We start from the raw sequence: 16770 nt of genomic DNA on the forward strand, positions 1-16770 counted from the left end.
AGGACAGACCAACACTAAAAGGTAATATTGGACATGACTAATCATCTTCGACAGATAAACCTTAATTTTGCAATCAAGAAACAACATAGGCCAAAATTTTATTTATTTTTGAGACTACCAATAATGCAGGACAATAAAATTAAGAGGGTAATCAAAGGAGTGGTCATGGTAATTAAATAAGTATATGAATGACTGCCTTGATAATCAAATCAGTCAGCACATAAATCAATCTGGAAAAATGTACCTTATCCTTTTGTTCTCTCGAGATGTCCAAGTGCCTCTGACAACAAGCTATTGCTTCATCAAAGTTGCCAAGTATCTTCAATGTATTTCCAAGGTTACCACTAGCTTTTGCTTCACCAATCCGATCCCCAATGGTCCTTTTGAAAGAAACATCAATTTGCTGTGTGACTGAAACTCAAACAGATAAATTGAGCGTATGCTTTCAATTCACCATTTTTTTTCCACTCAGTTTGAAGATTGACCAACTTGAGGTTCAGGAGACAATTGAACCAAGGAAGAGTGCCATGAAATAACAACTTAAAATGTTTGTCCCAAATTTCTCACGAATCTATGGCAAGGCCAGAAAATCACAGAGACTCCAAGTTCTCCCCATTTGACTAAAATTGTCATTTCATGTAATCCAGAAATAGGCCACCTGCCTGCAGAAAGCTCAGCGAAAAAAAGTTAATCTGCAAAGCCAGCGACCAGCTCACAGACCTTTGTATCCTGACCTCTTTGGGATTTAAGAACAGAGGGGAAGTGAACAAGGAGTACACCCAGTAATAGGCCCTGGTGAAATTCTCCAGATGCAGCAGTTTACTGAAAAGATACGTGTGCTTCATGCATTCAAGGCTGTTCGTAAATTTAAGGTGTCCTTGACTTCACAATGCCAATTGTATTGTCTAACTATGAAAGGTATTCACCACTCTCAATAAAAAAAAACATGCTACTTGCCAAATTCATTTTTGTGTTTTTCAAGGCAGTAATTTTGAGCTGTCAGAAAGATAATTCTATAAGATTTTTCCAAGAGATACAAATGCAAGAAACTACACATCAAGTCAATTGATTATGTCACTGCAAAATGGTTCTTCCATTCATCTTCTTAAGTGTCTCATCTCTTTCCCAGCATTGTTGCCTGAAAATTGTTCAAGAGATATTTAACTCATGCACCCTGTCACTTAATAAAACCCCTAAAACATAGCATCAGTAATATTACAATGATAAATCAGTCTAACCCGTAAATAGCTTTCAACTATTAAATAAACAGAAACCAAAAACTTGGGAAAAAAATGGAATAAATGTTATGTACAGACAATCACTGATCTTGCAAAGTCTGCTTAAAACACACATTAGCAGCAGGATGACGCTTTGTTCATTTCTCAAACAAACTACGTTATTCTGAATCTTGGGTAAACAACCTGATTGGTGAATGACCAATATTTTGTTGCCCTCTCCCCCAATCATTTCTCAACTTCTTTCTCTTCTGCCCTCCCATCTGCATCCTCCAGTTACTCCTCCCCTTTCCTCCCAGCTTTTATTCAGGTGTCTGCCAAAGAAGGGCTGAGGCTTGAAACATCACCTGTCTTTTTACTTCCTATGGATGCAGTGTGACTTGCTGAGTTTCCACTGCAGTTCCTCATCGATAGTTGCATGCATCAATTTCACCAAACTTACCTGGCAAGGGTTAGATCATGCTTGTGGTATTCAAGAGCCTTGGAATACTCCTTCAAGTAAAAGTAGGCATTGCCCAGTTGACTGTAGATGGCGCTCAAAGTCTTCAAATCCTCTGTCCCGACCTGCACAGCAGCTTCAAAGAAGGCCACTCCAGCCTTGAAATCTCCAGCTTTGCAGAGCCGTTCCCCTTCCAGAGCAAGCTCAAGACAAGAAGCCTCCATCCTGTTCAATTCAAGAAGACATGCACATTTAATTCAAGTGTTCTTTGCATATCATCACACTCTTAGTCAAAGTGCAGCAATTGCACCTTTCTTCTTGAAGGTCACTATCCAAAGGCTCTTTCAGGTGGCCAGAATACCCCAACATAAAGCCGCACATTCTACCCCTCTGCGGCTCTCGGGGTACCCACCTCAAAGATCAGGAAGCGCCTCTGAGGAGCATTTTCTAACCCTCATCTGGGAGGGATCATCGCTGGAGCAATGAAGTCCCCCTAGGCACCTGAATGCAGCAGGAGTACAGCTAAAGTGGACTGGGGCCGGAGTGCGCTCCAAGGTGCCTCCCCGTGCAGCTGTTCCTTTCAGGGCTGCTACCTAGACGACGATTCCAAAGCTCTGCATCTGCTTCTACAGGCGCATTCTTGGCAGAGAATGCACCTGAAAGCGGCTTTTGTCAACCACATAATTTATTACTGCAGTGTTCTGACCCTAATATAAGCTCCAACCACCAAAAGTCCGTTATTAAGATAGCCCACTTCAGTCCTGCCTCAGCTCAGGTACTCCTTCATATCTCTGCAGATTTGACAAATTCTTTGCTATCCTGGGCAGCTTTCCATGCACCATCCACTTGAATTCGTTCAAAACTCTGCTGACTACTTTGTAACTCGCATCATGATTGTAAAACAACAGTGGGTGTTTGTAGAGAACCTGTTAAAAAAAATGGTTTGAAAATAAGAATCAGGCAAGTTGTCAGGAACAACCATCAGCAAGCCTCAGTACAAGATACTGTACTAGTACGAGTGATCAAAAGCTTAAATATGGATGTTACATGATGAAGGAGAATGACAGATATACCATCTTAAATACAATTTTGAAAATCAGTTTAAAATATCATAATCTTGAAGTTTTATTTGACTCCAAAATAAACTTCATGCACAGAACCTACCCACGACCTCTCAATTACTATTTTAACTATGGATTGGAGAACTTTGAAAAGTTTTAAGCAGCATACAGAACTATTTCACAAATACTGATTCCATCTGAGGTTTGCGTGAAAAACTCAACCTTTCATTTCAATCCATAACTCCAAGTGGAGAAAAGAATTATATGTGCCAAGATTTTTTTTTAAAAAAAACTACTCTGCAGTACAAGCTGCGTCTTTGTGTCAAAACTTTACAGCCAATGAAACATCTTCGAAGAGAAGTTACTATTGCAATTTACCCAAAACCTTGAAGCCTGTATGAACAACAAACTCCAATAATGATTAGATACAGACATTTCACGATGGATTAGGCTGAAAACGAGCTTTAAAAAGCCTTTTAAATTCTTTGCCCAGATGGAACGGTGTTGACGAATTTTCTGTTGGGCACCTATGGTCAGGCTTGAGTCTTGAGCTCGAAGCTCAAAGATGTGGATGGAAAAAAAATGAACATGACCTTCTGTCTCAGAAATGAGAGTGGTAATAATTGAAACATCACCCCACAGCAGAAATACAACTTTTGTTATGCAGCTCTTCTTAAAGACTAAAATCAATTTAATTTAAAAAAAACACAAATGTATTTTGTTGAACTTTGCCTCGTCTATACAGGGTAGGGGCAATATTCCAGTCACACTGCTCAAATAAAGGCACAGGAGAAGGTGGAAAATAAACCACATTTGTTTAAAATATTAGTTTTCCAACTAATAAACACACTCCGAAAAACTTCAAACTTTAGTTTGGACAGATAGGTGAAAAAGGTATGATTTCATCTCAAATACCTTTACATCAGAATAAACTTTTTCCTTTTACTGTTAATAATCAATTTTTAAAGATGTAGAATCAATTGGGAATTTAAAAGGTGGAGGATTGTTTTGAAGCTTGGAAATTTATTTCTTTTAATCGAATGAAGGAAAAATCTAAAATTCCTACTAAAACTTTTTTTTGTTATTATCAAGTAAAAGCTTTTTTAACTGAAAAGTTAGGTTAGTTTAAATTTACCTAGACAATCTGCTTTAGAATTATTACTCAAGGAGATATAAACAAATTTATTTCAGGTGTAAAAATTATTACAAAGGAAAATGCCTAAATTAAATATTCATAAATCAAGATTAAAATAGAAAACTGATTTGAATAGAAAAATAGATGAAAATGATTGGAGAAATTTAAGTAGAGATAATATGACTAAACTTATTAACGTAAGGTACAGGTTAGTCCAATATAATTTTTTTACATCAATTATATTTAACCCCTCAAAAATTAAAAAGATTTAATCTAATATCCTCAGATTTATCTTTTAGATGTGGTAAAGAGATAGGTTTTTTTTTCTTCATTTGATTTGGTTATGCCCCAAAGTTAAAACTTTTTGGATACAAGTTAAAAAAAATTTGGAAAATATATTAAAAGTTAAACTTCCATTTGATCCAATGTTGTTTTTATTAGGAAATATTAAACTGATTTTAAAATTAAGTTTAACTATGTTTCAAATTGAATGTTTACTATTAGCTTTAGCTGTTTCTATCTAAGAAATGTCTGACTATCCCTTGGAAATCTGATTTGGTTTTGGGAATACAAAGATGGCATATTGAAATAAAACCTTGTATTCCACTTGCAAAGATAACATAATTTAGGGGATAATTATCATTTCTTTTTGAAAATATGGAGCCCATATTTATAAATAGTTGGTTTGAAGATATGAGCCCTCAATCCATTCTGGTGATGATTCTTGGTTTCACAGCTGTAAAGATGAATTACATACATAATTGATGATCTTTCTTTTCGTGGGTAATTGTAGGGGGGAGGAGGGTAGGGAGGTAGGGAAGTAATGGGGAGGGGAGGGTTAGGTTTTTATTTTTTTTAAATGTACACACATATATTGTCCACATATATTCTTCTTTATATGTATTTTGATTATAATTGAATGTAATTGTGGTTTTAAACTTTTAAAATAAAGTATTAAAAAAAACTTCAGTTGGAACTTTAGAACTCGAGTTTGCTTCCTCTTCCTTTCCAAGAGTTTATATTCAGTAAACTGCCGTGAAAAATCAAATGTCAGAAACTGTTCAAAATCAGTATTGTATCTTTTGTGACACTATGCAGTGAAGGTTCTACATTGTGATTAGAATCCAAAATTTTAAACACTGGAAACAGCAGGGAAGAGAAATAGAAGAAAAAAAAATCACATCCAGTTTCAAGGAACTGCCTGATAAAATGCAGCTATTTTCTCAAGTCACATGGATCAGAACAGCTGATTCTCATCTTTCTCAGAGATCTATAAAGTAATTATTAAAGAGCCTTAGCCTGAAGGTTATGGCCCAGCTAACCAGTGAATGTTATTCTGTTTGACAAGTCCCATTAACACCTGCTATGTGTTATGCAATCTTCATAAGCAATCAGACCAGCATATAAACCACTATAAAATTGGTTAAATTTAGAAGTGAACCATTCTTGGTGTATTATCTCGTGCCAGAGGAATACTGCAGTCAAAATAAATACTTACATGTATTAATAGTGGAGTATTTCATAACATGCTGCTAGCGCCATAGAGGCACTAGCCAAAAATGAATTGCCGGGTGCAGTGGAGGCTGGTGTAATAGGGCCATTTGAAAGACTCTTGGATGGGTAAGTGGATATAAGAAAATATGAGGGTTATATGTTTTAGGTAGGGAAGGATTAGATTGTTGTGGAGTCTTGTGGAACAGACTCGATGGGCCAAGTGCCCTGCTTCTGTTCCTTTATCTTGTGATCTTGTGGAACAGAGTCGATGGGCCTAGTGCCCTGCTTCGGTTCCTTTATCTTGTGAAATAAGTTGGCATTACATCATGGGCCGAAGGACCTGTTCTGTGCTGTAATGTTCTATATCTGTGATGTTCCTTGCCAGCTGGTCTCTGTCCTTCATAAAACCATATTAATATACTATTCTATTCCTTTCTTCATCATGATCTGCAGTTTTTGTGTTTTTCGATCATTATCGTCTAAATTTTCCCGAAAAGGCATCTTATTTCACATGGTTCAATTCCTCCATGCAGCAGAGTTCCACCTTCCAATCAATCATAGAGCATATAAACAGGCCCTCTTGGCCACCATGTTGATAATCAAGCATCAACACTGATCTTCTACTCATTCTATTTTAATAATAACAACATTGTTTGTCATACACATTGTGCAATGTATACTGTACGTGCCTAAAATTCTTAATTGCTGTAGCTGAACAAGTACTTTTACAGAAAACTAAGGAGATCGCAAATACATTATACTCTCCCCAAGTTCTCCTCAGTTCCCAATTCTACCACCAAGGACAATTAACCCTCATCGAGGGCTCAGTTATGGACAGGGTCAAGAACTTCAAATTCCTGGGGGTCAACATTTCCGAGGATCTGTCCTGGAGCCTCCACTTCGATGCAATCACAAAGAAGCCACAGGTAAATCAAAATATCAGTATCTGAAAATGATGTTCAGACTGCCTTCAGGATAATGAATCCAAGGAAAGCATGCAGTCCGGACGGAGTACCCACTTTGCGAGGTGGCTGAGGAGATTCGGTATGTCACCGAAGACTCTCGTAAACATCTACAGGTGTACAATGGAGAGCATACTGGTTGGTATGGAGTTGCCAACTCTCAGGACAAAAATAAACTCCAACGGGTTGTTAACTCGGCCCGTGACATCACAGGCACCAGTCCACTCCATCAAGGACATTGACATGATTCAGTGTCTTAAAAAAGCAGCTTCTATCCTCAAAGACCCCACCATCCAGACCAAGCCCTTTTCCCTCTGCTACCATCAGGAAAAAGGTACAGGAGCCTAAAGACAAGCACTCAACTGCACAAGGACAGCTTCTTCCCCGCTAACATCAGATTCCTGAATAATCAATGAACCAAAGACATGCATTACTTTTTGTGCACTACTAGTTTAATTTTTTTTATAGTAATGTTGTAAGATGATTCATAATATGAATGTTTGCTCTATGACATTGCTGCAAAACACCAAATTTTGTGAGCTGTTTATGACAATAAGTTCTGATTAGTTCAGTTCAGCATTGTAAGAGTGCATCTCAAGCAAACAGAAAACTTGCTTATCTGTCATTTACCAATCTCCATAGGCACCAGATTTTTTTGTGCGTGTGCGCGCAAGAGAGAATGATTTATATAAATGATGTGCTCAGAATTACAAGGTTTACAGATGATGTCAAATAGATATCTGTCAAAAGTACAGATGTCTAATCTTTTATCCGAGATTGTCGGTAACAGACTCCTGCCATTGTTTGGAATCTTCTGGATTTCGCACAGTACAGGAAGTTCTCCACTAGAGTGTCGGTTTGGTGGAGTTCAGAGGCAATGGGGTGGATTGGGAGCACAGCCAAAAAGGTGGGCAGCATCAGCTATTTGGAGCCAGTGGCCAAGCGGGGCAGAAGGCCAGACATGAGCTGCAGAGCTGCAGGAGGAGCAGGTTGCTGGGGCAGTGGAGCCAAGCACCAGTGGCTTTCAGGTACTCCACCAGCTCATCAGGCCAGCCCTCAGGCACACCTCAACATTGCAGTGCCATCTAACACCCCCCCCTCCCCCAATCTAATTCCTAATGCAGCAGCAGAGGTGCAGTGCTGCTGAACCCAAATTTTATGGAGCGCCGCACCAGATGGCTGGCTCAATATGGGATCAATGGCCATTTTTGTTACCTATAATCCCCCATGCAGCTGGACCTGTGCTGCCAGCACCAGAGCAGTTCCAGTTGCATGGAGAATTATGGGCAAGGAAGAGAGCCATTGCTCCCACATTGAGCCAGCCGCCACCTGCTTCTCTCCCACTGGGTGCTGGAGGCCGGGAGTCACCTTTCCATTGAAAGTAAGAGAGGATGCCCACGGGGGCAGGGACTGAGGTGGGGTCTCCCTCTGAAAAAGGAAAATTTATTACAGGAAGTTAATGTTACTTACGTGTAAAGTTATCTTCTGAAAAAAGTGCCAGTTTTTTTGGAGGTTGCAGGTTTTCGGAATTCTGGATAAAAGTTTAGGCATCTATATAAAAAAGGTTATGTTGGGAAGGCAAGAAATGATTGGGAAGGCAAAACTATTGTGAAATGGAGTTTAATTAACCAACTGGATCTTGGGTGGTATGTTCGCAGATCCCTGGAGATAGCATAATATGACAAGATAGTTAAGAGAGCATATTGATGCAAGGAATATAAAAGTATAATAACTACTTAGGCTACAGGTAAATCATCATGTCAGTATCTGAAAATAATGTTCAGACTGCCTTCAGGATAATGAATCAAAGGAAAGCATGCAGTCTGGACGGAGTACCCAGCTGAGCATTGAAAACCTGTGCTGACCAACTGGCCAATGTTTTCATAAATATTTTCAACATCTCACTCTGACAGGACATGGTAGCCAAGAAGCCCCAATCATACTGGTGCCCAAGAAGTGTGTGGTAACTTTCCAAAATGACAACTGACCAGTAGCACTCATCACATCCACAGTGATGAAGTGTTTGAGAGGCTGGTGTTGAAGCATATCAGCTCCTGTCTGAGCAATGATATGAATCCATTCCAATTTGCCTACCACAGCAACAGGTCTACACCAGATACCATCTCATTGGCTCCACACAAAACCCTGGGACATCTGATCAGCAAGGATGCATACCTCAAAATACTCTATTGACTACAATTCGGCATTCAACACCATCAACCCCATAAAACTGATCAGCAATTTCCAAGACCTGAGCCTCAATACCCCACTGTGTAATGTCCTCCAGATCGATCCCAATCAAGGCAGATTGGCAAGAACATCTCCTCCACAATGTCCACCAGCACCAAAGCACCACAGGGCTGCATATTTAATCCCCTGCTCTATTCGCTTTACACCTACAACTGCGTGGCTCGGTACAAAAACACCATATATAAATTTCCCAATGATTCCACAGTAGTGGGCAGTGTGCCAGCATACAGAAGGGAGATTGAAAACTGGCTGAATGGTGTACTAACAACAACCTCTCACTCAATGTCTCCAAAACCAAGGAGCTGATTGTAGAAGAATGCTGATTGTAGATGTTATGAAGTGAAAACCCAGAGGTGTATGATCCAGTGATCATTGGAGGTAAATCAGAGGTGGAGTGAGCAAATTTAAATTCCTAGAATCACCATCTTGGAAGACCTTTCATCTGAGCGGAAAGCCCTGCAAACGGTAATGGATACAGCCCAGTACATCACAGGCTGAACTCTCCCCGCCATCAAGAAAATATATGTGGAAGGCTGCCATCAGAAAGCAACAATTATCATCAAGAATCCACACCACTAAAGACATGCTCTGTTTTCGCTACTGTCATCAGGAAAGAGGCACAAGACTCACACTACCAGGTTCAGGAACATGTGCAACCCCTCCATCATCAGACTCCTAAACAAAAAAAACTCAGAGACTCATTTAAGGACTTATATTTTACACATTATTTATTAATGAATTTTTTTTTGTATTTGCACAGTCGGTTTACATTTCTTTCTTTGTTTACATTTTTTCTCTTTTGTATTTGCATCTTTCTCTTCAGTACAGATTTTTGCACTACAGAGAAGTAGAAATTCTGCCTGACCCGCAGGAAAAAGAATCTTGGGGTCATATGTGATGTCATGCATGTACTGTGACAGTACATTTGAATGTGAACCATGTACAGCTCTGGTCATCACAAATCAAGAAGGGCTTGATACCATTCGAAAGGGAGCTCACTAGAGATTTTCAAGGATGTTTCAGAACTGAAGAATTTTAGCTGGGAGGGAAAGATTGAACAGGCTGGACTAGTTTCTCTTGGAACTAAGCTAAGGGAGATTTCACTGAGGTGTATGTAATTATAAGGGGTCTCTATAAAATGCATGCAAATAACATATTTCCTTTTATAAAGAAATCAATAACCAATGAGAACAGGTTTGAAATACTTCATAGGAGCATTGAAGTGAAGAATGAGTAGGAATTCACTGTCTGAATCGGCCATAGAATGTGAAACACCTTCATATCCACTCTAACTAGAAAAGCTACCGATGTTATAAAAACTGAAAACTGGGATCAGGCATTGTAAATATGTAGGCAGCGCAACACAATAGGCTGTGATTTCGATGACTCTTGTTCAATACACTCTCCAGAAGATACCATAATCACTAACCCTTGGTTCCCTGACCATTAAATACAACATAAATTAACTCTGAAATATGCATTGCCCTTCAAGAGAAATTACCAAAGCTAGTCCAAAAGGCATCATCATAAACGTGGCAAGTACTCACACAAATATTGAAACCCGTCTAACTGCACAGTCGATACACGTTGGCAGTGAGGTTTTGTGCTCTTTGAAGATACAATTGAACTGAAAACAAAGACCTTAGGCTTATCAAGCATACTGCACAACCATCAGGCGTTTCCATGGTAATCTCACAGATGCAGTTGTGGGAGAATTCATCTATTTATAAATGTAGCAGCTTTTAATTTTAAAAAAATACTCAGGATGTTAAGCGCCACAGAAACATCATGGTTTTAAGTATCAGGAGTGAAGTCAGATATCGATTTTTATGTTGTTTGATTAATTGAATTTGTACTGATTCAAAACACCAGTGAAATAGACCAATGGACTCAGTGGATTTACAAACCATCGCCACTCAACCACTATTTTCTCCATTTGGAGTACTGAAATATATATGTAAAATATAGTAATTTATTCTGCAAAGCTTTTTCAGAACAAATATGACAATGCCATAGCAGCTTGACATGACTCATCAAAGCTACATCAAAAATGGTTTAACTGTCAATGTACAATGTCTGCCTTTAGACCACATCTTGCTATTGCATTGAGGGTCGAAAGGTAAGACACTATCATACTTGAACCATGCGATGACTTCCAGAGGACATACATCACTGTGTAAAAACAGACATGTTTTGCGCTTTTAAGTAAACAACTATGTACTCATAGCATACCTCATCCATGGTTGCATAGCTGCGATTGGCTCTGAAACAATCCACAAATCCACCGGTGACACAACTATTATTGGCTGAATAAACTGTAATAATAAATCAGTTGTTTGGTACCAGACCAACAATATTGCTCTCAACTTCAGCAAGACCTTGGAGTTAATTGTGGGAGAGGGCCAGTGGATTGAAGGACTTGAGTGCCTATATTCTGGAGGGCCTCTTCTGGCATGAGCACATCAGGATGACCATAAAGAAGGCATACTACACCTCTTCTTTCAAAGGAGTTTGGGGAGATTCGACATACTGTATCAAATTTTTACAGGTGTACTGTGGAAAATTTACAGATTGGTTGCATCACAATTTGGTTGGAAAATTTGAATGCAAAAATGCATAGTTCCAAAGGGTTGGTAGGTAAGCAACACTCCATCCAATACAAAGCAAGCTGCAACATCTACAGAAGTACATAACAGGGAGTCAAAGATTTAAATGTTTTTCCAATATTTAAACTTTCCCTCCAATAAAATGTTAAATTTAATTGACCAACTGCTTTCCAGGTTATTTCTGAGATGCTGTCACAGTGAAAACGAGAAACAGAAGAACTGCAGATACTGGAATCTTGACTAAACAATGAAGAGCTACCAAAATGGTCATTTACTGACTATTTCTATTCACAGCTGCTGCCTAATCCACCAAATCTTTCCAGCCTCTCACATTCATTCATGCTGTCAGTGTCAAAGGTACTCTGGGGAATTTTCATGAGTATATACTATCTTATTCTTTCTTTGGCTTGGCTTCGCGGACGAAGATTTATGGAGGGATATGTCCACGTCTGCTGCAGGCTCGTTGGTGACTGATAAGTCCGATGCGGGACAGGCAGACACGGTTGCAGCGGTTGCAGGGGAAAATTGGTTGGTTGGGGTAGGGTGTTGGGTTTTTCCTCCATTGTCTTTTGTCAGTGAGGTGGGCTCTGTGGTCTTCTTCAAAGGAGGTTGCTGCCCGGAGGTGCCAAGATGCACGGTTGGAGGCGATATCAGACCACTGGCAGTGGTCTATGTGGCAGGCACCAAGAGATTTCTTTAAGCAGTCCTTGTACTTCTTCTTTGATGCACCTCTGTCTCGGTGGCCAGTGGAGAGCTCGCCATATAACACGATCTTGGGAAGGTGATGGTCCTCCATTCTGGAGACGTGACCCACCCAGCGCAGTTGGGTCTTCAGCAGCGTGGATTCGATGCTTGCGGACTCTGCCAGCTCGAGTACTTCGATGTTGGTGATGAAGTCATTCCAATGAATGTTGAGGATGGAGCGGAGACAGCACTGATGGAAGTGTTCTAGGAGCCGTAGGTGATGCCGGTAGAGGACCCATGATTCGGAGCCGAACAGGAGCGGTGGTATGACAACGGCTCTGTACACGCTGATCTTTGTGTGTTTCTTCAGGTGGTTGTTTTTCCAGACTCTTTTGTGTAGTCTTCCAAAGGCACTATTTGCCTTGGCGAGTCTGTTGTCTATCTCTTTGTCGATCCTTGCATCAGATGAAATAGTGCAGCCGAGGTAGGTAAACTGGTTGAACTTTTTGAGTTCTGTGTGCCCGATGGAGATGTGGGGGGGCTGGTGGTCATGGTGGGGAGCTGGCTGATGGAGGACCTCAGTTTTCTTCAGGCTGACTTCCAGGCCAAACATTTTGGCAGTTTCCGCAAAACAGGACGTCATGCGCTGGAGAGCTGGCTCTGAACGGGCAACTAAAGCGGCATCATCTGCAAAGAGTAGTTCACGGACAAGTTGCTCTTGTGTCTTGGTGTGAGCTTTCAGGTGCCTCAGATTGAAGAGACTGCCATCTGTGCAGTACCGGATGTAAACACCGTCTTCATTGTTGAGGTCTTTCATGGCTTGTTTCAGCATCATGAACTCCTCAGACTCGACATCGACATAGCCGTTCTCAGTGAAGTCCGCCTTGCAGAGGTAGGCAGCCTCCAAGAACACGGCGTGGGCTACACATTCTACTAGTCTGGCAAGCCTCAGGGTGAACGACGCCTATCTGGTGTTGGCTTCATGGTCAGGAACTCCATTGTCTCCAAAGTCGAAAACCTCCCGACAGGCCACTCTGACCAGATCATGTCCATGCGACTCCTCCTTCAAGACAAGCGACGCATCACTCTCATCAGTGTCTATGCTCCAACCCTTCCAGCGGAACCAGCATCCTTGGCGACTTCAACGCTCGCGTCGGCAAAGACTCAGAAACCTGGCCAGGAATTCCTTGGCAAGCATGGTGTCGGCAAGTGCAATGACAACGGGCGCCTCCTGTTGGAACTCTGCGCAGAACAGCGGCTTGTCATTACTAACACCCTTTTCCAGCAGAGAGACAGCCTGAAGACTACCTGGATGCATCCCCGATCCAAACACTGGCACCTCCTGGACTACGTTCTGGTGCAAGGAAGAGATAAACAAGATGTGCTCCATACCAGGGTCATGCCCAGCGCGGAATGCCACACTGACCACCGGCTTGTTCGCTGCAAGCTCAACCTTCACTTCAAGCCAAAGTTCAAGAACAGTGGAGCCCCCAGAAAGAGGTTCAATGTTGGAAACTTGCAGTCAGACGTAGTGAGAGGAAACTTCCAGGCAAACCTCCAAGCAAAGCTCGAGGATGCAAACTGCTTCACGGACATGTCTCCTGAAACCCTCTGGGATCAGCTGAAAACAGCCATACTGCAATCCACTGAAGAGGTACTGGGCTTCTCCTCCTGGAAAAACAAGGACTGGTTTGACGAAAACAACCAGGAAATCCAGGAGCTGCTGGCAAAGAAGCGATCTGCCCACCAGGCTCACCTTGCAAAGCCTTCCTGGCCAGAGAAAAAACAACCCTTCCGTCTCGCATGCAGCCACGTTCAGCGCAAACTCCGGGAGATCCAAAATGAGTGGTTTTCTAGCCTCGCCAAACGAACCCAGCTCAGCGCCGACATTGGCGACTTCAGGGGTTTTTATGAGACACTAAAGGCTGTGTACGGCCCCTCACCCCAAGTCCAAAGCCCTCTGCGCAGCTCAGACGGCGAAGTCCTCCTCAGCGACAAGATCTCCATCCTCAATCGATATACTATATATATCATGTAATAGTCGATACCATGTCAAAATCTATCCCAGTGGTTCTCAACCTTTTTCTTTCCACTCACATACCACTTTAAGTATTCCCTATGCCATAGGTGCTCTGTGATTACTAAGGAATTGCTTAAGGTGGTATGTGAGTGGGAAGGGAAGGTTGAGAATCATTGATCTAGACCCATTGTTTCTGAAATATTCTGCTTGAGAAAAATTGTTATTGGAGTTATGAAACTGTGCACATAACGAGTCAATTAGGTGTGATTAAAACAGTGGTTTAAAACCTTTTTCTTTCCACCCACATACAACCTTAAGCAATCTCTTACTAATCACAGAGCACTTATGGCATAGGGATTACTTAAAGTGGTACATGAGTGGAAAGAAAAAGGTTGAGAACCACTGGTCTATCTCCTAGTTTTGGCCCAAAAATCTGGTATTTTCCATATATCGCATATATTGACCCCATTCCCGCCCATCTGAGCTCCTGACACACTGACCACGAACCCTCTCCTCAGCTGTACGTCCATTTGAGCACCTGACGCTGCGCCCACTAACTCTCACCCACTGAAGCTTCCAACTCCCTGTCCATTAACCCTCGCCTCAGTCGCCCACCCATCTGAACTCCAGATGCCCCTACCGTAGACTCTCGCCTCGTCTGTCCGCCCATCCAAACACCTGACATCCTAACAGTGAATCTTTGCTTTAGCCTCCTATCCATCGAGCTATTGACATCCAAACCATAGACTCTCGTCTAGGTCCTGCCCACCCAAGCTCCTGATGCCCCAATGTGAACTTACTACCTGGTCCCAGCTGCCCGTCCATCCGTCCAAGCACCTGACCCTCTGAACTCAGACTTACCACCTGGTCCCGGCTGCCCTCCCATCCAAGCTCCCAATAAGTACTTACTCTGGTCAAATGTAGCATGCTTGGAATAGTCAGCCCTTTAAATATTACCCTAGAATATAATGTCATTTTGAGAACTGCAACCATATTTGCAGATACCAATTCTCATGATCTGGTAAGTACATTGTAGGAAAATTATGAGCTTCAAACACTAACTACTGAGTAGCCGACAATCAATACGTTAGATCTCACAATCAATTCCCTCCAGAGACTTGAGCACAAACCAATATCCACCTTGATACATGGACATTAAAGCTCATATCATACCATTTTCAAAAGGGGAGTTCTCTGCAGCAAATAAATATTCCTTAAACAGTATCATTAAAGATCCAAATTATTTGCACATTGTTAATATCTTAAAGTAATATACTTTCATTTTGGAAACATCTTTTGAAACAGAAGTTTGTACAAGCTTGCTTTGTATAAATTAGCTGTCACCCTTCCTGCAGTACAAAAATGAAGATTGCCTAACAGAGGGGTTGTGTTACTGGAATACTGTCAGGGTTGCACTGTTACCTTCAAGAAGTGATTCAAAAGATATTTCCGAAATGAAAGTACTAACATTACTGTGAAATTTTATATTTGCTTGTATGGCTTTATGTTGCCACCTTATTTCTGAAGCTAGAATGGGTAGGAGTGATAGAAATGGTAGAAAAATAATTCAAGTGCTTGATTGATTTCAGGTTTCTCATTTCTATAAATTCTCCTGATAATTTTATTATCTTCACTTTGACAATGAATGCTTCATTCCACTCTTGTGATGTGAGATGCTGTAGGATAACATGAGATGTGTTAAACTCCCATGAGAAGGAACACACAGAAAATATCAGATGGAATACATCAAGCACTTACATATATGCATATCAACATATTTAAAATTATTTATTTAGCTGCTTTGGGTGTGAAGTGTGTATTTTAGCTGCAAGGAGTTAATAGAAGTCTACAAATTGTGCTCTTATATTTTAAAATGTACTTTTATGTTGCATACAAAAAGTTTGCACAGGATCTGTCAAAACATGGTAAATAAAATGCATACAAATTTCATGAGGCAAAAATTAATAGAGCTGCAAACAAGCTGAAACAAGAAAATAATTGTTAAATTACACCTCATTAAAGAAATTCACATCACCATAGCAACTTTCAAACCTTTGCTCCAGATTGGCTAGATATTTATTTAACTTGGCTACAAGAGACAAAAAGAATCTTCAGATTCTATTCAGACAATAGCTTCAGAGGTGTGGTTCAAAATTAATATAAAACATCCAAAGAACATCATGTGCTAAATATTAATAGTGTAGTATTAGGGGTGGCTAACCTTTTAAGTTTTAATTTAGACATACAGCAAGGTAACAAGCAATTTCCGCCCACAAGTCTGTGCCTCCCAATTAGCCTACATTCCCGGTACGTTCTCATGGGTTGAAATGCCTTGAATCCATGCCGCATTGGATACATGCCAAGCTGCCTTAAAGCCACGTCGATGCTGGCTTCCAGTAAAGCAATGTTATCATTTCTGTAACTTCCCTGTAGACCAGCAACATATTGCTCTCATATTTGCCCAGCAACTCCATTTTTATGAATATTTTGCCACTTTATTGCATTGAGGGACCACTGAGTTAACAATTAGCCTAACAAGTAACTTTGGGATGTGGGATAGAATTGGAGGACCCAATAGAAATGCATGTGGTCATAGAAGAACATGCACACTCCACACAGACATCACCAGGAGTCAAAGTCAAACCTGGATCTGATCCCCAGAGCTGTGAAACAGCTACACTACCTGCTGTTGTGCCTTATATCTTGCCACAGACTTCCTTTCATCACTTCTGCATTTTTATTTATAAATGTTAGATTTCCAAACACTCCACAATTCTGGTGGAAGGTCATTGGCATGAAATACTAGCACTGTTTTTCTGCACTTGTTCTGTCTGACCTCTTCAGTGTTCTCCATTATTATTTTTTAAATTTCCACAGTACTTAA

The 16770-nt window shown here is 40.8% G+C and overlaps 1 protein-coding gene across 5 annotated transcripts in view; it reads right to left on the reverse strand.

The window, feature by feature from the left end:
* gpsm1b (G protein signaling modulator 1b) overlaps positions 1–16770 on the reverse strand; it is a 248192-nt gene that overhangs the window by 133339 nt on the left and 98083 nt on the right. For all 5 annotated transcript variants that reach the window (XM_069885288.1, XM_069885278.1, XM_069885306.1 and 2 more), the window contains 2 exons: positions 1678–1899; positions 245–380 (listed from right to left, as the gene is read on the reverse strand). In XM_069885288.1, the coding sequence (XP_069741389.1) occupies positions 245–380; positions 1678–1899 (358 nt within the window). The remainder of the gene's footprint in view (positions 1–244; positions 381–1677; positions 1900–16770) is intronic.

The sequence above is a fragment of the Narcine bancroftii genome, chromosome 1, assembly GCF_036971445.1.
Source record: "Narcine bancroftii isolate sNarBan1 chromosome 1, sNarBan1.hap1, whole genome shotgun sequence".
NCBI lineage: Eukaryota > Metazoa > Chordata > Chondrichthyes > Torpediniformes > Narcinidae > Narcine > Narcine bancroftii.